This window comes from Archocentrus centrarchus, chromosome 14, assembly GCF_007364275.1.
Source record: "Archocentrus centrarchus isolate MPI-CPG fArcCen1 chromosome 14, fArcCen1, whole genome shotgun sequence".
NCBI classification, from domain to species: domain Eukaryota; kingdom Metazoa; phylum Chordata; class Actinopteri; order Cichliformes; family Cichlidae; genus Archocentrus; species Archocentrus centrarchus.
The window spans coordinates 31,752,540-31,774,520 of record NC_044359.1 but is presented as its reverse complement, the minus strand read 5'-3'; the positions used below and the strand labels follow the sequence as shown (position 1 = coordinate 31,774,520).

The following is a 21,981-nucleotide window of genomic DNA, read 5'->3' as shown; positions in this document are numbered from 1 at the left end:
TACATACCCAGAAATGAAAAACCCTCTGAGGGTTAGTCCCCACAAAAATATCAAAAATAGAGTTGAAATGATCCCAGACAAGCCCCCATTTATGTTACGACCTGGCTCAAAAGCTGCAACATAAAGTGGAGACTGACAATAGAGTTTTAAGAAACATGGATTTTTTTTTAAACTACTTGGTAAGCAGTTCTGAAACAGTTGCAACCCACAGAGCAGATGAGCAAGACATGGTGAGACTCCTAAGCTGACTTCAGGCATGTCTTTATCCACACCTCATCAGGTGTAGTCAATCAGCAATTAGCAATGGGACCACAGGAAAACTCTTTCCCTGCCATTGCAAAGGGTAGGGGTTGCAGAGCGGCATGACACCACACATGAAAGACAAATATCACAAAATGTGAATAAAGTTTATAACAATCCTTAAATGAATTTATTTAAACTATTTGTACACATAAACTATCAGCTGCAACATCACAATTATTAAAACTATTATTGTGTAGTTCTCTCTTGTGGTGCCAAACAGCAGGGGCTTGTTGAGATGGAGGTGGGACCTTGAAGGTGTCAGCTGGATTTGAATGTGGGAGACCTGGCCAGTGCCCTGGGATCTTTGTCTTTGTTATTCTTTTCTTTTTTTTTCAAATCTTTATCTTTGAATGAGTCTTTTTTTTTTCTTAATTATAATTATTTTAGCCATAAAGAAACTGTTGTTTGCCAGGCTGGGTATAATACTGACTTGCAAAGGGTTTCCCAACAACAGGGTTGATTACTCACATACATAATAATTACATAATTACATGTAACAGTTCTGCCCCACACTAAAGGATGTCAAAGACCCAGTTAATCTGCACATTATGTCACGCCAGATCTACAGAGGTCCCTGTGAACATCTGGTGAATCCATCGTGCCTCACTAATTGAAGAAAATTTAGACTCATGGGAACATTTCTGAAAGAATAATGCAGCTGCGCCATCTAGTGGACAAAAGTTGGAATGTTGTTTTTTTTTTCTTTGTTTTTAATCAAACCAGTCCTCACATTTTCTTACGGAGCATGGGTGCTGTGCATTCAGTTTTTAGATGTTTTCAGGCACAAGCCACTTAACTAGGAAACACAACCACAAATACAAAAACTGGACAATGATGTTCCTCCTTCCATTGTGTGCATATATTATGGTCCAGCCTGAGGCTCCTCTGGTCCTCATTAGGAGGCAGCAGCTGCATGCATGCTGGTTAAGATATTATTAGAGAGAAAGGTTAATTTGATGATCCTCATTGTGGATACTTGGGCAAATTTAGCATGCTCTTCCAAGTATTCAAAATGGGAAAGTGGATCTGCAGCCCATAGGCGAGCATCAGCAGAATTCAGGAGGATAATTAAGAACATAAAATTAAGTGGATACTGGCCTTACACACCTGAATCCTTGTGTCAGTAAAGCAGTGCTCTTGGTTCTTAGACGGTTATTTCCATCTTCTCCTTCTACTCCACTGCATGTCAGAAAGAAATATTTTACTGTGAGAGCATCTAAAAGGTATTTATTTTGTTTAAGCATAGGATGTACTAATAAGTATAGGAAAACGAATATGAAGACTAAAGAAAAAATCTCAGAAGTTAAATTACTTGGACAAAACCGTATAACAGAGTTTTGTTTTTATCTTTCCTTTGTTTACCCACTCATCCCATTCTTCAGGCACTGGACTACACTACCAAACTGTCTCACGCTGTATATAAAAGATGGACGCAGCCACTGTGATGGAATCATTTAGTGTATGAAGTCCTGTCTTGTCAAGGGAGATTGGGGTCATTTTCTCAGACACTTACACGTTAAACTTACATCTTGCAATCAGATGAGTCACCCCCTGCTGGCCAGTAGACAGAATGCAGGATTAAGACCCTTCCACACAGGCTTGCTTGCTCACCTACAATGTACAAACTACTCGTACTCGTCCATTGCCTTAACAACAAGTGACTTACTGCAAATAATGTATGATACTTGGAAACACATTTTGTTGATGATAAGTGTTCTTTAACTTGAACAGGATTTAAAACACTGAGATTTTAGTAGTAGTTAATTATTTTAGCTAGACGGGCCGATTAAAGGACACGTGAGATGAGTTTTGCTTACAAATTTAATAAAATACCAACATTTACAGTCAGAAAATACAACTGCATTGACTTTTCAAGTATACTGCATAGTGCCACTGACCTGTGAGGTAATGCTGGGATAATGTTAAAAGGGCACTTGTGAAATGTGAAATTACAGTGAGGTGTTGCAATGAAGAAAAACTGAAATGATTTCTTTTTTTTTTTTTTTTTACATTTTTTTTAAATGGATAAGGGTGAATTTTTCCTATCCTAAGTGTGGGTATTAAATACTATACAGACCGTAAAGCGATTTTAGACAAATTTCACACCAGCGGTTTATAACCTAACTTTACATTCACTGCATGAGTGATTTTGCAAGACATTACACATTTCCCGTGTTGTTCATTTCCAGCGAGGGCTCAGGTGCAGGATGCTGCTGTGGTTGAGTTTCTTCTGGTCACAAACACACACACACACACACACACACACACACACACACACACACACACACACACACACACACACACACACACACACACACACACACACACACACACAATTTTAAATTAAGCAAGGAGCGCTTGTACACAATAGTGTAAGACTGTGCTAGGACAGAACTGCTAAGCGAGTTGATGCAGCTGCATTGTTGACCATATAACGGCATAGCAGAATGGAAAGAATGAGATCCAAACAAGAATCACAATGTCGCCCTTATCAGCTGTGGCTCATCTCTGCCTCTGAGTTGCCAGAAAACTGGAGTGTCAGTGTGTTACTGGAGTATGTGTGCAGATTAGGGGAATTTGCTCTTAACTGTGTCAGGGCTATCTTGAAGTAACTGAACTGAATAGAGGACTACTGTTCAGAAAGGGCTGGGACACTCGAGCATGTGTGGGACAAATGAATGGTGAGCACCAGTGTGTCCAGCACAGAGACACAAAATAAAACTTAAAAGCAGAGTTGAGTTTGGTTGTATTGTGTCACCATGTTTTGGTGTTGGTGTCTTTTGTGTTGTGTTACCTCCGACTAGTTGCTGAACTGCTTTCCTGTCTTCATTAATGTAGGAGGCAGTGATGAGGAAAAACACTCCCCCTACAACCCCAATAAATGGGCAGAGCAGCAGGCTGTACTTCAGACTGTGGAAGTTCCAGTTAGTCTTGTCTTCCTGTATAGCATCAGAGATCTATACCAGCACAGGCAAGAAAACAGCATTAGTTAAAAAGTGATTTCCTAAAGCTTACTGCTGTTAAAGTAGGAAAGCTAGTTCTTTCTCACCACTCCTATTAGGTAAGGGCTCCCAGCATCACCCAGGAGATGTCCAACTGTGATCTGCAGAGCCTCGGCTGTGGCCCTTCTCGTCGGCATAACAACATACTGAAGTGAGAAGTACACACAAAACAACCTGTTGGCTTCAAGTTTCATCAGACATTTTTTAGCTTTTTATTCCCAAAATTCAGGCTTACCAGCAGTATGTCAGCCAGGACAGCCCAGTTTAACGAGAGCAACAGTTCGCCCAAGAAAATGAACACCTAAAAGGAGACGTTCGCGTAAACAGTAACTAATCACTTCATTTCTTTTTCAGTGATAATAAGTGTGTACTTTGATTTTCTCCTCCAAATGTATTTATTTAAATTGATTCCTAAAGCATCTGAATGTGAACCTTTGTCGTGACTAGAATTTTAAGTAAAGATGAAAAAGGAGGCTTTCTTTGATGTTTTGAGCCATTGCTCCGTGTTACATCATCAGTTACTGACGCTACAAGTTTGCCAGGAGGAATGCCAGCAAACTCTAAATGAACTGATGAGAATTTTGCCCGATAACGATGATGATGATGATGATGCCAGATGAACCATTAAAGGATCCTCAGTGTTTTTGAGAGGGATGTGTGTATGTCTTAATGGAGGACTGCTACCAAACACAGAAGTTTGTCTTACATAAGTGGCTGGAATGCTTGTTGATGCCACAAAGATGATGATAAAAAGGCACGGGACCGATCCAAGCATGCCCACAGCGCAGATGAGTGGATCAGCGTTTGGCACCTTGTCCCTAAACCGTCTGGATAAACCAGTGCCAAGAGCCCCTCCCAGAATGCCTGTGGCCACCGTTACAGCACCAAAGATATAACTGTACAGGAAGCAGAGCAGAGCACATGATGTGGTTAAAACACTGCATTGATATGAAGGTTGGCGCAGGTCAAAGGTCATGCTATACCTGTCTGAGGAGTCACATGGGTCATCGCTGCATGGATCTCTGAGTTTCTGGTAGATATGAGCTCTGGACAAGAAATTAGGCATCCAGAAAGCCACCGCTCCGGTGAGGAAGGCCAGGGCGGTCACTCCCAGCGATGACCATACATAACTTTTACTAAAGTCAGAGATGCAAGAAGTTTTATGCAAGAATGTTTACAAAAAGAAATCAAACCCCCGTTAACTGCTGGAATTAGTCTATTTTTAATTTCCACATCCTACTTTTTGAGAAGATACTTGACATCCTCCAAGTAAGAGCTCTGCACCGTAACTCCCTCTCCGTGGGTTTCTGCAGCACCTCTGGTTGGGTTGGGGCATAAAAAGATCATCAAAATGAGTCCCACCACGCCCATGATGGGTGTGATCTGATAACAGAGAAAAACAATGAGATATCACTTTTTTTCAATTGACACTTCTGCATTGTGGATAAGAAAAATGTTCTCACCCTCAACGCCCAGTGCCAGTCCCCTGTGAGAGCAGCAAACCCTGCTCCGGTTATGTATCCAAGACCACTACAAACACATGACAATGTGATCATAATGCATAAACAGGCCTATATATCGCTTTATGACATCTTTGTCCACTGATTTCGGATGCTGATGGAGCATAAACAAGACATATTTGAGTTACTCGTGCTTTCAATTGCATTTTAAATAAATTGCTCAAACATGCAAAAAAAAAAAGGGGGGAAACAAATGTGTGCATTTTGTTCTCTGACCTTCCAACGGGGATAAAGATGTAGAAGATACAGATCATGATGCTCCTTTTAGACCCAGTAAAGAGGTCCCCTATGATGGTGGGAGCAACAGTGGAATAGCTGGCTTCCCCGATGCCGACCAGGCCTCGCAACAGGGCAAGGAGCCAGAATTGCTACATAAATGACGAGAAAAACAGAAGCAATTTCAGCACGGTTTTGATCTCACACAACTACAGTCATCTGCAGATTGAATCAATCTACAGATGAGGTGATAAACGTGAGGGATTTCCCATCATTTTCAGTGAAAAGATCTATGATACCAGACAAAAAAAGATCTCAGACCCCCCTGTTTTTACAGTTTACCCCGCTCCTTTTCTGAAATGCATTTTTAGCTGTATTTCTCATACCGGTAAAAATGAGTCACTTGAGAGAGGAGGCTTTCCTTTCACGTTTAAGATGGCTGCAGTTAAATCACATAGATGCAAATATTAAAGTATTAGAAAAAGTTGTGCTGATGTAAAGTTTGCAGTCATTCATTAAAAAATGGATGACTGCAAACTTTCCAAACCTTAATGAAGACAAAATGGAAATTCTTTGAACTGAACCTGAATCCAAACGCGATTTGCTTACTCACAAATACACTGGCTGACAGGGTGCAACCGCCAGCTAAAAATCTTGGAGTAATTTTGGATTCTGAATCATGCTTTAAACATGACTCTGAACAGTTCATTCATGCTGTCATTTCTATGGGACTGGATTACTGGAATGCTCTTTTAGCTGGACTTCCTTAAACAACTACCAGTAAGCTGCAGCTTATCAGAACTCTGCTGCAAGGTTATTAATGGAAACCAATGACGGACAGCACATTGTGACTCAATAGTGTAGTGGTTTACACACTGACTTGCCATGTGACAAATCCCTGGTTTGATTATGGCAGGAGATCCAAATGCCTTTGGGGTTACATCAGGAAGGGCATCCAGTTTAAAAATAGGTCAAATCAAATATGTGGAGCAACCTCTTGAGAATAAATGGGAGCAGCTGAAAGTAGCTTTAATAACAGAGAGGGTATCTGACCAGTGTTAGCAAAGTTTTGCTGGCTTTCAGTATCACACAGAATTACTTTTTAAATACTCTTACTTTCATGAAGTCCCTTTACTCATTGAAACACTTTGAAATTCAAAATTCTCAGCCTTGAAGACTTAATTTCTTTTGTGACACTTGTCAAAATGTTTCATTTTCAAGTAAGAAATCAAAGTCCATGAAGTTGCCAAATTTAGTTTCTTGCCTGTAAGACCTAAAAAAAAAAATTGTAATAATAATTCAAGAAATGTACATATAAAAAAGATTACAAGAAAAAACACACATGCACAAGGAAGGTGTATTTTGGAGCATTACCACAGATGAATTCAGATTAATTATAAATATATACAGCATTAGGCCACTTCTTTTTGACCACATGCTTCTTGACCACACTGAGGAGCGTGATGAGCGTCATATATAAAGTCTGCTGAATTGACCAAAAATAGTCACCTCTCCTATAGAGGGTTAAGCGGGTTGCTAATGCTGAGCTGAGCGGATGCAGTTCGGTCTGATCCACAGTGGACAGCAGAGGTGGGAAGTAACGAAGTACAAATATTTCGTTACTGTACTTAAGTAGATTTTTTTTTTTTTTTTTAGGTATCTGTACTTTACTTGAGTATTTATTTTTCTGAGTACTTTTTACTTTTACTCCCTACATTTTTACACGAGTATCTGTACTTTCTGCTTCTTACATTTTCAAAACAGACTCGTTACTTTTTAACACGTCAGGGAGAAGTTTGTATTTTCGGTCAGTGCGCCGTCAAACATCAAACAAGCTGAGCATAAACGGAGGAATAATAAGAGACAGTCGTACTGGCGTATCGGATACAAAGGGATTAAATACACAAACCCATATAATTAATGTCTCATTTATAGCGCTATAATCAGGGGTTACAGCGGACCGGACCGAGTCCGTAAGTTGTGCTCGCGGGACATAAACAGCTTAGCTAGCGCATCTGAAGAGGAGCATGAAGGCAGTAACGTGTGGCAGGTAAATGCAACATTTTTTAAATGCTCAACAAATATCAGCAAACACACACTGTCTGCAGTTTGTCACACAGTGTGTCTGCTAGCTAAAAGAAGAGCTGCTGTATTTACAGGGAGAGCAAAGAGAGAGAAGTTCACTCAGAGATGGAGAAAGAGGACAGGAGAGGAAGAAGAGAGGTTACATTTAAAGGTAAGGACTGGAAAACAAACTGAAGTATGCTGACTTTGTGTTATTCAAAGATTGTATGAAAATACTGCAGTTTAGTACGTAATAAACAGGTTAGCTTGTACTGTATTTACAGTAAAGCTGTGTGTTCATGGTCAGAGTTACAGGTTACATCAGTGCAGCAGAGATGAGATTGAATCAAAGCTGCTGATGCTGAGATTCATTCACTGAATCCAACATTTCTACAGCCTGTATGCTGTCAGTGTAGGGGATGGAGATCAGCTCAGATAGCTGTGAAATACTGGGTTACATCTTTGTGAGTTCAGTTCATCCACACAGAGCAGTAAACCTCAGAGCAGCAGCAGCAGGTCAGCTGATCACAGCCTGCACACCAACGTCATTTACTGGAGCTCACAATAGAAAGCTGTGATTCTTCTCCCCATGCAGAGCTACAGCTGATCTTAGGGTTCCTCCACCTTCTGAATCCCACTGTAACCCCTGAGTATCCTCATGTTGGTGTTTAGGTGGAGGCACAGTCACCCTCTACTATGGAGGACACAGAGAATAGAGCTGTGTTTATATTACCTTTCACAGCTTGTGTCCTACATAACAGATTCAAGCTGAGTGCATTCATTAGGATTAAAATTTAGATTGGAATAACGTTTGTGTTACAATATTAATATAAAATAAGGTTCAGTTAGCTTTACACAAAAATAGCAGGTAGAAACGTCCTCCAAAGAGCTACTTTTACTTTCTTACTTTGAGTAAATTTCAGAGCCTGTACTTTTAACTTTTACTTAAGTAAAAAAGTTGAACCAGTACTTCAATTTTTACCAAAGTATTTTTTAACACAAGTACTTGTACTTCTACTTAAGTACAGAATGTCAGTACTTTTGCCACCTCAGGTGGACAGAGACACAAACTATTTGAATTGTTTTTTTGTGCTATTAATGTACCTTAAATACATTATTTATGTCTATTTTGTGAGTTGAAGATGATGATTAGATATTATTTCATGGCCACTCCATGCAGCTGCAAAGGGTTATAATATGCTTGTTCTCGCCAAAGTAGCTATACTATAAAAGCTGTGTTTGTAGACCTAATACTGAAATTCAAGGGCATTTCCAACAGAGCAAATGTATGATGAATTTGAACAACACGGGGAGAAACATGAACATGCAGCAACAGGAAGGACAAGTCCTGCAATGTTTTCTTGTAAAATACATGCAAAGAGACCTACTTCTCACTTACCGACTTGGTGACAAAAGAGCTGCCGGTTGCAGTCAAAAGCCAGACACTCAACCCACCAATCATGATGTATTTCCGATTGTAGCGGTCTCCGAGGTAACCAAAGAGAGGGGCCAAAAGTAGAAAACTGCAGATGAAAACTGTAAATGAATTGATGAAATTAATTACTTCCTTTAACGACCTCATTTATTTACAGTAAAGAAAAAAAAGGTCACTTGTGAAGCAACACCCACAGATGAATTAGTCAAAGTGTAACAGTGTCACAAACATGACTCACTCCTGCATGTGTCAGTGCCTAATGTCATATACATTTTTGCCTTGTAATGTAGCTCTACAATGCACTTGCATTTAAACAGATTTCATCTCAAACAATCGTTCTGTGTCTCTGTCAAATAGATGTTTCATCATACCTGTCTGCAGAAGTCCAGCCGTGCTGTCCTTTATATCAAAGAACTTTTTAATGTCTGTAAGGACACCTGTACACGGCAAGAAATACCATTCAGTGTAAGCCCAACATAACTGAAGGCAGTAAATAGTGTGTATCGACATACAGTGTTGTCTTAGCTACACAAGAAATCATCCAACCTGCTATTGTGTACCGTTCCATGTAGTTGAGCAAGTTGATGTAGCAAAGCACAACCATAGTTACATAGGCGCGTTTAGGCGATATGGCAGGTTTCTCCTCATCGTTGGGTGTGAGTGATGCGAGGCTGTTTGCAAAAGAGCCATAAGGTAGACCAGAGGCAGAGCCTAGGCTGCATCTTGGGATTGGGATGTTCCGGAAGGATGTCACGGATGTCCTTGGCTCCATAGTGAGCAGCTCTTCCTTCAGGTGGAATAGATGACATAACATTAAAACTCGTCCACAGTAGTTTAGATACTCAACAAACAGGAAAGGAAAGGAAAGAATTGCAATATAATGTAGGCATACAGCTCCTGCTTTCATCTTTAAGAAAGAAAAAGTGACTGACGCTGTACCGTATTTTTTGGGCTATAAGGCACACTTAAAATCCTTAATTTTCCGCAGTGCGCCTTATAATCCGGTGCGCCTTATGTGTGAATTCTTGTTGTGCTTACTGACCTTGAAACAATTTTATGTGGTACACTGCGCTCAAAAAATATGTCCAAATGTTTTAATGCGACTTTGGTAAGAGATGCTTAATAAATATCGACATTTTCCAGAGCGTACAAAGCGTACAACAGGGGGGGGGGGGGGGGGCAACACCCACCGTACGGTTTTCAAATAGTTGAGCGCTGCCGTCTGACCGCCGATGGCTGAGGAATCCACACCACTGCGCCATTGCTTGGTCTGCAGCGATATTTACTCCGGTCTGGGATCAGTTCAAAGGCCTCATTGAATTCTCTAAAACAGGCCATCATCGATTCACAAAATGACTCTACTGACGATATTAGACAGGAACAAGCTGGGAGTGCAGCGCAGCAGGTGTGGAAAGCAGCCAAAGCCGCCGGAGATAAATTCAAAACGAAGTGGAAGCATTGCTCGAAAAATAGAAACCGTACGCAGAAAACTATGATGGATTTTATTCTACATGTTCCTGGCCTATTTTCATCTATACTGCCCCGGATATTTATGCGTAATCTAGCGATCAGCTGTTGCCAACTTTTGTGCAACAAAACTCGCTGTTGGCTGTCTCAAAAGTTGCTAAAGGACGAATCGAGGCCCGGGGGTGAGTGTGCTGTCCTCCTCGGTGCCAAAGAGAGGTCCGGGCGATGCCACAACATGTGAAGGGACACGAGCACTGTATGTACACAAAACACGGTGACAGCGGAGTTTTCAGGTTTCCGGTGTTGTTGTTGTTGTTGTTTTTTTAAAATATTTTTCTTTGCTGATATCGGTAAATAGACAGGTGCACAGGATTTATGAAGGGCTTATATAGAAAATGAAGAAATGACTTGTTCCCTCAATAAAGAATATATTGCAGCGTCTGTTAAGACGTTGAAGAAGATGTTGAGAGATTGCCAGCAAAAGTTGCCCTTTTATTAACAATTAAATGGTTGCTGTGTGCCGCAACCAAAACAAAACAGTAACAACAACGAGACTGACTCGGATAATGACGAGAGGGAACCCGGCATGCTTGATGCCGAAATCGCCTAACTGTTCAACTCAAACACTGAAGATGAGGAATTTAAAATGTGAGGGTATTTTTCTGTATTTGTTACAACTGAACAATATTCGGAGTTATTGTGAATGAGTTGAATAAAGTTCGATATACCTGACGCTTTTGCTTCGCTCTACATATGTTTTATCATGCGCCTTATAACCCGGTGCACCTCATGTGTGAAAATAGACCCGTTCATTGATAGTGTGCCTTATAATGCGGTGCGCCTTACGGTCCGAAAAATACGGTACATTTAGAACCTGTTGGCTCATGTGGAGAAGCGTTATTCATTCCCACTATATTGTTTTTGAGGTTCATGTGATCTAGGTTTTCCCAAAATCGGTCAACACTGTTTGTAGAAACACTTTAGTCCTTATGACGGAAGAAGCAGTTACACAACTAAGAAGTCAATGTTGCAAAAGTACCAAAATAACACAGAAAGGAGAAGGAGGTTGTTCTTCAAACTTTTTTGTTTAGTTGTTTCACAGTTCTTAAAACCACAAAAGCATTGCTAAACTAGCATCATAATTGTGGGCAAATGTATTCATATGGAGAAAATTGACACGGCAGTGTCTGTGGAACAGCTGCGTACATGCCTATGAAAACCTGATCTTGGTGTCTTACTTTTTCATATATTGCCTGCAGCAGTCCCAGAACTGCCCAGTTTTTCAGCCCATATTAGAGAGTCAGTGACAACAATAAGACCACTGTGCATGAAATCTTTTCTCTCTAAACAACACAGTGCAGCACAGCTGTAGCCTTAGAAGTCACAGATCCAGCTGTATTCCTATCATACAGGTAAAAGCCTTTGTAAAATCATCTAAAATGTGAATGAAAGGTGGACTCACGTACTTGCAGATGCCGTTTCTTGCTTTTTAAATAATGCTCTTATCTCATTCCTGCAGATGTCAAGCTGCGAGAGAGAAATGAGACTCTGAGGCATGAAGACGCCAACAGAGGCCTCAGTTTTAGGACAACTCAAGTTATATTAAGTTAGTGACAGGGCCAGCCCACTGAGGGCTGGTCATGCATGCATGGTTTTGCATCTTCCTCTGTGAAGCAATGATACACACAAGCAAGACGTCATTGTAATTTTGCTCTTTTTTTCATTCTTTCTTGTACTTAAAAGGAAAGAAAGCAATAACACCAACCAGTTTAACTTCCCACTGGTCTTATTCATTGTCAACTTTTAACAGCCTCCCACACATAACAGAAGGGCAAACAGATTAGTTAGGTTAGTAACATTATGTAATGATTTTGATCAATATACCTGTGATACATCATGATATACTTCTTGTCCAGTTTGAGAAAAGATGATTAAATGGTGATCCCACTCTGCTTTGGGAATTTTGCCTTTAAAGTCTAAGAAACACCTGCCCTAATATGCTTTTGAATTTCATCTGCTGGCTTGGAATTATGGGAGGGTTATTTTTGACATCCTCTTAGAGAATCACAAAAACAGTTGCTTTATTTATAGGTTTTCACTGGCTTAGCAAAGCTGCAGTCTGAAAGTCACACAGCTGTTTAACTAGCTGTTAAAATATTTATCTAGCTGTTGAAATATTTCCAAAATGTGTTTCTGTTTGATAGTAGGGTCACAGGCATGTAAAAATTTTAAAATTATAATAAATGAGAGCCATTAAAAAGCTTGAAATCTTGTAAAAAAAAAAAAAAAATCTGCTGTCTTTATGCACATGTTCTTCACGTGAGGTTAATCTGATTTTAATGAATGATCTCTCCCTGTATTATATATAATCACATTGTAAGGAAATGATGTCCTCCACTCCCACTCTGCAAAAATGATGGGTTTGTCAGCACTAAGAGCATCAGACTTACTGCCATTGAACTGTACTGGTTAATTTGTGCAGTCATATTGAAAGTGAACGTTTTCTAATCACCTGTATTCAGCATAGCTAAGGAGTCCCAACAGTATCTGTTTGTCTCACTAGATCAAGTATGTGTGGTCACCTCTGCTTAGAATTGTTGACTCTAATCTGGAAGTCAACTTCCTGCCTCAGTCTTGACACAAGTGAGAAGCTTCTGTAAATTAGTCAGAGTGAGAACCTTTCTCACTCTCTTTTAGATGACAAGAGATAAGAGAACATATTGTGCTCTGCTTATCTTTATATCTTTATATATATATATATATATATATATATATATATATATATATATATATATATATATATATATATATATATATATATATATATATATATATATTTATATATATATATATATATGTGTGTGTGTGTGTGTGTATTTTATTTTATATGTATTTTTCTCTGGCTTGCAAATTCTTATTAAGTGTCTTCCCATGGAATCCCATTTTAATGTATTGATTTCAGATTGCTTACCTCTTATTTGAGAAAACTTGATGAAGCTATGTTGAAGCATGATGTTATTTTCTTATATGATACTTCAACAGTGGACTGAAAAATACAATAATAATAATGGTGATAATGATGATGAAAGTAATATAAACTGTTTAGGCTTGCAACATGATAACTGTAAATAAAGCAATAACCGGACGATGGGAGTAATGCATCACTGAGTACGTGGAGTCCTAACTAAAAAAAATCAACGAAGAAGAAACGATAGCAGCAGGAGAAGGCGGCGAAGAAGAATAATGACGAGAATGCTAAACGGAAAATAGAAGAGAGGGAGTACTGTTTAGTGAACGTTAAATTAACGCTGTACCTCGAAATATTATCATTGAACATAGCTGCATTATATTGACTAAACTATGACAGAGCCTCAGTCAGCGCTGTTACTCAGGAGACAGCTTGCAGGTAATGAAACCGTGGCGGTAACTGATGCTGGGTGCTGCGAGCTAACGATGGCTCTTGTGGGAGCGATGCCGTGGCTGTGATTGAAACAGCGGTGCTGGCTCAAAGTGTTTACTTGAAGCTTCTGCATTAACGCTAAAGACCCGACAAAGGGAGTGCGTAGGATTTATAACAGTGAAGGTGGAGAAACACCTCCCTCGCTTGATAAAAGTCGTCAGTGTGTCAGAAGACCAACTGATATATACGTGTGCCTCTCGACGCTGCGTGCTGGTCGCAGCTGAAAGCCGCTGTCACAGGCACCCAGCGACCTTACGAGGCTAAGTGTAACGTTAGCCTGTAGCTGGCTCCACTCACTTCATGTGTTTACATGTATTTTTACCAACAAACCAAGCAGCGTTTCGCAGTTTTGGACATGACATTCAGCAGTTGTGTGACTAACGTGATATTAGTTCACATTTATATGCATACATGTAAGTAACGCTGCACTAGTTGAAGCAGTTGACCCCCCGCTGACCACAAAACTGTTAACATGTTTAACCAGCTCGCTACCTGTAGGCTAACGCTAGCTGCTGTAACTGTTAGCTCCCACACGCTAAGCTAGCAGGCTAATGTTAATCTCGCATTACCTCAAGTCGCTCTTTTAGCGGCGTCAGCTGCGAATTATTTTTAGCTGCTCTAATATTAGACACTTTCCAAAAGTAGCTGAGTCGAGCACACGTTGTGTGATGTTTTAGGTTCGAGGCACTAATGATATGATATGTTAAAGGTTTTATTTGAAAATGCAAACTGTCAGGGTCGCCGGCTCCACCAAATATTCAGCTCTCCAAGGTGGTAACGGCTAAGTCACCTAAAGCCCAATATTTTGGAGCGAGGTTTAATGGTTAATTCAGGAAACTAAAGCTGCATTAATGTGTAGCAGTAGTTCATTGGAATTGACATAATCGCATTGATGAATAGACTGTGTGTCCGTTTTTGTAGATTTACACAATCTGCAGTCTAAATTATTAATGTTATTGAAACCCACTTAAGTCTTTTCGTATGATTGTGATACTCATAATAAAGCATCAGACAGCCAGCTCCTTTGAAATGCGCCAACAATTGAATGTGCAGAAATGAACCAGCCAAAGCTCCTTTATTTTGGCCAGCCAGGCCTTTCAGTTTCTTCTTGTTATGCAAAAGTCTGCATTTAGAAATGCATTTAGTCAGAGCACTAAATGCAGTTGTCTACAACACTGCTGAAATGAGAGGTGTCAGTGAAATTCCTTCATTCTTGTATGATTGTTTGTTTATGGCAAAATTGGCAGTGTAGGTGGGAATTGCAAAATAGTGTAGACTTGAGTCCTTCATACTGAACCCCCCAAGCAAGGCCTCCTGAGATGAGGGTTGTGTTGTTTCCTCAGCAGCTCAAGGAACGGTCCAACGAGTCTGGTTAATATTTGCGGAGGTAGTGAGCTATGTGTCACAGTGATATGCCTTTGGTTTTTTTTGTTTATATTTAGAGCTGAACAAAAACCCAGTGGAAGGATTCTCAGCAGGCCTCATCGAGGATAATGATCTCTACAGATGGGAAGTCCTGATCATTGGCCCTCCAGACACCCTGTAGTAAGTCTCCGTGCCTTGTGTATGGGATATAGTTGAAGAGATGAGTTATTGTGTTGTTACAAACAACTCTTTGCGGCCTGTGTGTGTTTGTTTTTAAACTTGGGTACCTATTATACAGATTTTTTTTCTTTCCCTCACAGTGAAGGTGGTGTGTTTAAAGCTCATCTGACATTTCCCAAAGACTACCCTCTCAGGCCACCTAAAATGAAATTTATCACAGATATTTGGCACCCTAATGGTAGGTACAAGTGTAACATACTATGAATATTTGACTTTGACTTTTATAAATAGTTTTAATCTGAAGAAATGGAGGTTTTATATCTCTGAGATATGTTTTAGTTTATGTTCTGTGCAGAATGTGTAGAATTTTCCTCAATCCTTTGACTAGATATAAAATCCACTATAGCAACCTGTCCTGACAATTTGAGGGCATTCTGTAGATTTTTCCCAGAAAGAAGAATAAGACCGATAAGAATGAGGCAACCCAGGCAGGTTTATATATAAGGATTAACCAGTGGGAAAGTTTGCAGATGTCCACAGGTAGCCACTTAGCAGGAGCATACCAAAACAGCCATGTACATGATTTCCATTTTCTGCTGTATAAAATACTTTTTTTTTTTTTCCCCCCATCTTCAGTTGACAAGAATGGAGATGTATGTATTTCTATTTTACACGAACCTGGAGAGGACAAATATGGCTATGAGAAACCAGAGGAGCGCTGGCTGCCTATCCACACTGTGGAAACCATCATGATTAGTGTTATCTCTATGCTGGCAGACCCAAATGGTGACTCACCAGCCAATGTGGATGCTGCAGTAAGTTTGAATATTTAAGTTTTTTGCATGTGTCCTTTTATTCAATACATCTAAAGGATTAAATGTTAGACCTTTGAAAACCAAATATTTCTATAAAATTAAAGAATTTCATGCTTTTGAAGTCCAGTCATGGGTAAATATGTGGATCATTAATAATTATAAATTATAATTTTGTATAATTGTTCTCCTCCCCCTGCAGAAAGAGTGGAGGGAGGACAGACATGGTGCATTCAAAAGGAAAGTTGCCCGTTGTGTACGAAAAAGCCAAGAGACTGCGTTTGAGTGATATTCAGCATGGATCTAGCTTCATGTTTTCAGGGTAAGAACTTCTCCAGTTTGTACTTCAAAAATTATAATTAACATGGTCTATTAAGAAATAGCTGCCTTATGCATCATTTAAATACTTCTTTAGTTCAGACATAAACTACATTCAGTTACCTGTTTTTATACCAATTGCTGTCCGATACACTTGTTTTGGAGAGGTGTTGATGATTACTGCGGAGTATGTAGTTTGTGTGTCTGTTGTTTAGCTATCCTTAAATGATAAAAGAGCCTCTCTGTAATCCAGTTTAGCTGGATACCACCACAAATTCTCCATAAAGACCACACAGTTCAATCTACACCTTTCTAAATGAAAAACTGAAGGGTTTATATATAAGTTTATATATTGATGAACAAATTGTCAATAAAAGGTTCCAGTGTTCTGAGGATAAAAATTAGCACTGCTACTAGTACAGCATAACATACCATGATTTTGGTTTGTCTGTGTGTATTCACTTGATTGAAGGGTAAAACAAAAAAAAAAAAAAAGTGCTGTGCAAAAGTCTTGAGTGACCCCTTAGTTCCCTACATTTTGCTTCCAAGCAGCCAGACTTTCTTGTAGTTATTAAAGTAGTCTTAAGCAACAATTCTCCAGGCTTTCAGAAGCTCTTTTAAAGTTTTCCTTTGGACATTGGCTTCTTTTTCATTCATTTTCAGTCCTCGCCTTGTACCTGAACCTTTTCAGAGAATGTTTTTGTTGTTCTTGCTGTTGTTTGTTAAGCAACTTAACACTGACCTGTGAATCATTCAAGCATAAAAAAGGCACCTAACTAAAGGGATGAACCAGTGGTGTCTACGTCCATCAGAAAACTTAGCAAAGAACCAATTTTAAACGGTATCTTTAGGCACTTTGTTACTAGAAGCATGTCGCAAAACACATAATTTGTTCCAATTTCTGCAGTTAAATCTATGAAAAATGCCAAAGATAACACAGTTTGACAGACAAAATAGTATTTTTGCACCAACAATGTGATTCCAAAAAGAGCTATTAGCTGAAAAAGTGACATGGTGTGCAGTGTGTCCTAAAAAAATATGAGGAAACTGAACAAGTGGAGGACAGAAGAAGAAAAGGGAGGCCTAAAGAAATATCTACAGCAGTTGAACAGTATCTTAAAATCATGTCGTTAAGAAACGGGACAAGATTCAGCAAAGATCTAACACTGGATCTGAGAGATGCATCTGGCACTTCAGTTCACTTCTGTTCACTAACGCTCATAGAACAGAATAGAATAGAATAGAATAGAATAGGACTTTATTGATCCTTTGCAGCAAATTACTTCGTTGCAGCATCAGTTGCAGCTAATGCAATACAATATACAGTACATTAAGAATACAGTGGTCCCTCATTATCGCGGTTCACTTATTGGAGCTTCACTGTATCGCAGATTAAAAAAAAAAACACTCATTCTGTTTCACAGAGTTTTCACTATATTGCGGGATTTTGTTGTATATGGCTATTTATATAGTACCCCATAACTTTGCTCGTCACTCAGACGAAGAGATAAGTTACGCCTACGCCTTTAGTGGAAACAGAAGTTACTGCCGAGAGCAAAAGATACTCCACCACCTTCATCACCATAAGTACTGCACAGCTGCATAATTCATCATCTTCATCATTCAAGTTGCAGTAAGAGAGTGGAAAAGGTTTATAGGAGTGTGGGAAGGGTTTATAAAGCCTTAAAATATATGAATAATAAAATATATATTAAATATAACGCCGCTACTTCACGGATTTTCATCTTTCTCTGGGGTCTCTGGAACATAACCCCCAGGATAGGTGAGGGATCACTGTATAATATAAATACTATATACAACTGTGCATTAAGGTTAGTGGTTAGCGTTAGTTTGCGACTGGCAGGAAGGAGGGAGAAAAGGATGAGGTGGGCCAAATTACACAAGAACTGGACTGGAAATCAGTGGCAACAGGTCTGATGGAGTGATGAATCCGAATTTGAAATTTTTCCTTCAAATTGTCAATAGTATGTACAGAGGAGGTCAGGAGAGACGCCATCTGTAAAACACAGTGGAGGCTCTGTCGTGGTTCAGGGTTTACAATGATCCCAAAACACACTGCCAGTGCAGCAAAACCCAGCAAAAGCATCTGGATAGAAAACACAATGGGACACCATCAGTCGTGGATCATCTTGACAGAGACGAGAGGCAGTTGACGTCCAAAGAGCTTTGAATGTCCTTCAAGAAGCCTGAAGAACTATTCCTGAAGACTACTTAAAGAAATTACAAGAAAGCTGCCTCAGAGAGTTCAGGCTGTGTTGAAGAATAAAGGTGGTCATACCAAATATTGACTTTGAAGACACTAGACCCCCTAATTCAGAGTCACAAAAGAGAAAAATAGGACAAAAGCCTCCATGCATCAACAAAAATAAATAAATAAAGCAGTGGCTGCCTGGAGATTGTATTGAATCTTTTCACATTCTGCAACCGATCGCAACTTCTGGTGACTAAATGGCTGCCCAGAGCTTAAGGGTGTTGTATACTCATGACCACTTTTGATGTCATGGTGATTGCACAGGTTGTCTGATATGAGGCAACCTTTCTGCAAACACTTGCAGTCTGACTTGGACTGAGTGCAGTGACTCTGAGAGATTTTTGAAGGTTTACAAATAATTGCTGTCTAATTTATTATCATCATGTACCATCATGTTGCCATCAGTCTGAATGAGTCTTTGTCAATAAGCACAAGTCGAGGGCACTCGACTGGCTGCCAGCTGGTTGGATTCTGGTTATTTTCCTATAGAACAGGAAGGCTGCTGAGTGCAAATGTAATAGCTAAATGGGAATTTCTCTCTGTGTAGACTGCAACATGTATATCACAATGTAAATATTATAATATTCTATAATTCCATGTAAAGTGTGCATAGTGTATAGTGTGAATTCTTCTTATTTATGTGTGTGTATATCTGGTTGCAGGTACAAAATACATTTCACTGTGCATTGTACTGTGTATAACTGCGTATGTGAAAAACTCTCTATCTCTCTGTGATTTTCAATGATTTATCACAGTTAATTGCTGTATTATCAGAATCAGATCGCATGTAATTACCATTCAGTCACAGACTGACAGCAGACTGACTGTCTTATTGCAACATTTATGGCAGGTTTTAGTGACAATGTTGGTTTGTTTGACAGTCTCATAACTTCATCTTATTGGATAAAATATATTGACAAAGTTTAACTCTGAGGACATCATTTCAAGTTTAAAGAAGGTGATAAATCCCAATTTATCCCATTTTGCAATACTCAGCATATTGCAAAATGTTAAAAATCACAATAATATCATATCGTGAGTGAAGTCTTGTGATACTGTATTGTGGGGCATCTGGTAATTCCCCCTCTAGATTGCACGTTTCAGTAAATTGCTGCACCTGTTTGTCATTTTCCTGACAAAATATTTTTTTAAATGGGGGTGGTTCAAAACTTCTGCACAGTACTGTACATGTGTTTTTTTTTTCTCATTTCATTTTGGCTCCTGTTGTTGACTTTTTTTTTTTTTTTTTTCTGGCCATTTCTTGTTTCCCCACAGGTCTCCAATTGAAAATCAACATGGCACTGTTTCCTGCACTCTTCCACCCTGTCGCCAGGCTTGTCCTCCTTTATTTTGGCTGGAACAGACTGGTTACTGTAGGCTGCAATAGAAACATAACAGTGACTACCAAGGCTGACAGAAAATCGCCAAGCAAGTGCCAACTGAAAACAACACAACAAAAAAACCCGAAAAGAAACCCAGAAGACAATAAAACATTTTTCAAGGCTATGAACTGCTTCAACATTCAGGAAGATATTGTAAAGACATGTATATAGCACAGACTAAACTGGATAATATATACGCTCCCTTTCCATCCATCAAGACATTTAGACCAAATGAATAGTGCTGGTTCAGATAGATTTATTTTTGCCCATTTTCCTCCTCTCAGATCCAGCATGGATTAGTTCGGTTTAGATTGTTCTCACAGGAGGTCTTAACGAGAATCACAGTCCTTTTGGAGGAATCTCACCTGTGAAGAGCTTGTTCCGTTCAAGCAAGACACGAATAATGTGACTAAGGAATATCGCCATATTAGAATACACAGCTGTTCTCATGGGTCCTTTAATACTCAGGACTCAGCATCACATGCACCTGAATGATTTTGTTTATACATTCTAAGTCTTACACGCCTGCCCCTTCATATTTTTTGTGCATGCTAAATTTTGTTGGTCTTTTTTTTTTCTTTTTTTTCAAAAGTGCCTCCTAATAAAATGCTTGGCCACTTCACCCTGCATTCAACAAGTGTTAAAAATGTTGAAAAAACATAAAACAATTGTGTACCACCTGTAGTATTACTCTATGTAATAGCCAGTATACAGGGAATCTGTATAATTAGGATATTGGTAACAATTTGGTGTAGCAATAACCCCTCCTATTTGAAATGTACAAGTTAATCTTTGATATCCTGATAAAATTTGAGGCCCTCCTCTCCGATATTTTACTTTTAGCAGCACCTCCTTCCCTCGTCTGTATTGTCCTCGGTAGGAGTTGTTATGCATGCTTTATCTTAAATTTTTTTTTTGTTTTCTGTTGAATGTTTCTGGGATTTTGTTTGCGAAAGTCTGAGTGCTTGTGTATACAGTATGTGTGCCAGTTTTGTTTTGTCGCCCTTTCCCCTCATCCACAATTTCATGATTACTCTGCTCACTGAACTATTACAGTTTTGCCTAATGTATAAAGATAAATTACTGATGTATATTTTTCATGTTATGAAACTTGTCACCTGTAGTGAGTTCTTCTAAAACATGACTTTTTTTTTCAATATTTATCTGTGGTTTTTAATTGAGGTTTCCCTTGGGTCCAGAATGTTAGCCAGTGACAAAGACAAAAACGCTTATTTTAGTCATTATTCATGTTTACAGTGGCCTGATGTATCAAGCACAGTATCCACTAGAAATTGCAAATGGTAAGAACTACAGGATTTGAGCAGTTAAACTGTAAATCACGTATGTACAGGTGCTGGCCATAAAATTAGAATATCGTGAAAAAAGTTGATTTATTTCAGTAATTCCATTCAAAAAGTGAAACTTGTATATTATATTCATTCATTACACACAGACTGATAGATTTCAAATGTTTCTTTTAATTTTGATGATTATAACTGACAACTAATGAAAACCCCAAATTCAGTATCTGAGAAAATTTGAATATTAAGACAATATAAAAAAGGGTTTTCAGAAATGTTGGCCAACTGAAAAGTATCAACATGAAAAGTATGAGCATGTACAGCACTCAATACTTGGGGCTCCTTTTGCCTGGATTACTGCAGCAATGCAGCGCGGCATGGAGTCGATCAGTCTGTGGCACTGCTCAGGTGTTACGAGAGCCCAGGTTGCTCTGATAGTGGACTTCAGCTCTTCTGAATTGTTGGGTCTGGCGTATCACATCTTCTTCTTTACAATAGATTTTCTATGGGGTTAAGGTCAGGCGAGTTTGCTGGCCAATTAAGAACAGGGATACCGTGGTCCTTAAAGCAGGTACTGGCAGCTTTGGCACTGTGTGCAGGTGCCAAGTCCTGTTGGAAAATGAAATCTGCATCTTCATAAAGTTGGTCAGCAGCAGGAAGCATGAAGTGCTCAAAAAACTTCCTGGTAGACGGCTGCGTTGACCTTTGACCTTCATGATATTCTAATTTTATGACCAGCACCTGTACTGTGCAACAAAATTAAGGAAACACTTGATCATTAGAGCATATCACAAAGTCGGGTAAAGTTCAGTGATCTCAATCTGCCCAGTTAGGAAGCATGAACTGTTGGAATCCATTTCAGGCTCCCCAAGAGAGACAAGTCT

General features: G+C 39.3%; 2 protein-coding genes across 5 annotated transcripts; one reads left to right on the top strand and one right to left on the bottom strand.

The window, feature by feature from the left end:
- Nucleotides 1–2,122: 2,122 nt before the first annotated feature.
- Nucleotides 2,123–14,091, bottom strand: spns3 (SPNS lysolipid transporter 3, sphingosine-1-phosphate (putative)). Of its 4 annotated transcripts, none has more exons than XM_030746658.1 (13): nt 14,037–14,091; nt 9,087–9,327; nt 8,912–8,977; nt 8,505–8,641; nt 5,042–5,193; nt 4,769–4,835; nt 4,546–4,688; nt 4,289–4,441; nt 4,012–4,201; nt 3,541–3,606; nt 3,353–3,451; nt 3,098–3,260; nt 2,123–2,533 (listed from the first exon to the last, which is right to left on the bottom strand). In XM_030746658.1, the coding sequence occupies exons 2-13, from the start codon at nt 9,310–9,312 to the stop codon at nt 2,463–2,465; spliced, it is 1,533 nt and encodes a 510-aa protein (XP_030602518.1). In that variant the 5' UTR covers nt 9,313–9,327; nt 14,037–14,091; the 3' UTR covers nt 2,123–2,462. The 4 variants fall into 4 exon arrangements, with proteins under 4 accessions (XP_030602518.1, XP_030602517.1, XP_030602515.1 ...); XM_030746657.1 differs by lacking the exon at nt 14,037–14,091 and adding an exon at nt 11,470–11,693; XM_030746655.1 differs by lacking the exon at nt 14,037–14,091 and adding an exon at nt 11,474–11,693.
- On the top strand, nt 13,212–20,955 carry ube2g1a (ubiquitin-conjugating enzyme E2G 1a (UBC7 homolog, yeast)). The gene is made up of 6 exons (XM_030746746.1): nt 13,212–13,413; nt 14,910–15,012; nt 15,153–15,250; nt 15,649–15,827; nt 16,027–16,146; nt 19,690–20,955. The coding sequence occupies exons 1-5, from the start codon at nt 13,368–13,370 to the stop codon at nt 16,111–16,113; spliced, it is 513 nt and encodes a 170-aa protein (XP_030602606.1). The 5' UTR covers nt 13,212–13,367; the 3' UTR covers nt 16,114–16,146; nt 19,690–20,955.
- The last annotated feature ends 1,026 nt before the right edge of the window (nt 20,956–21,981 follow it).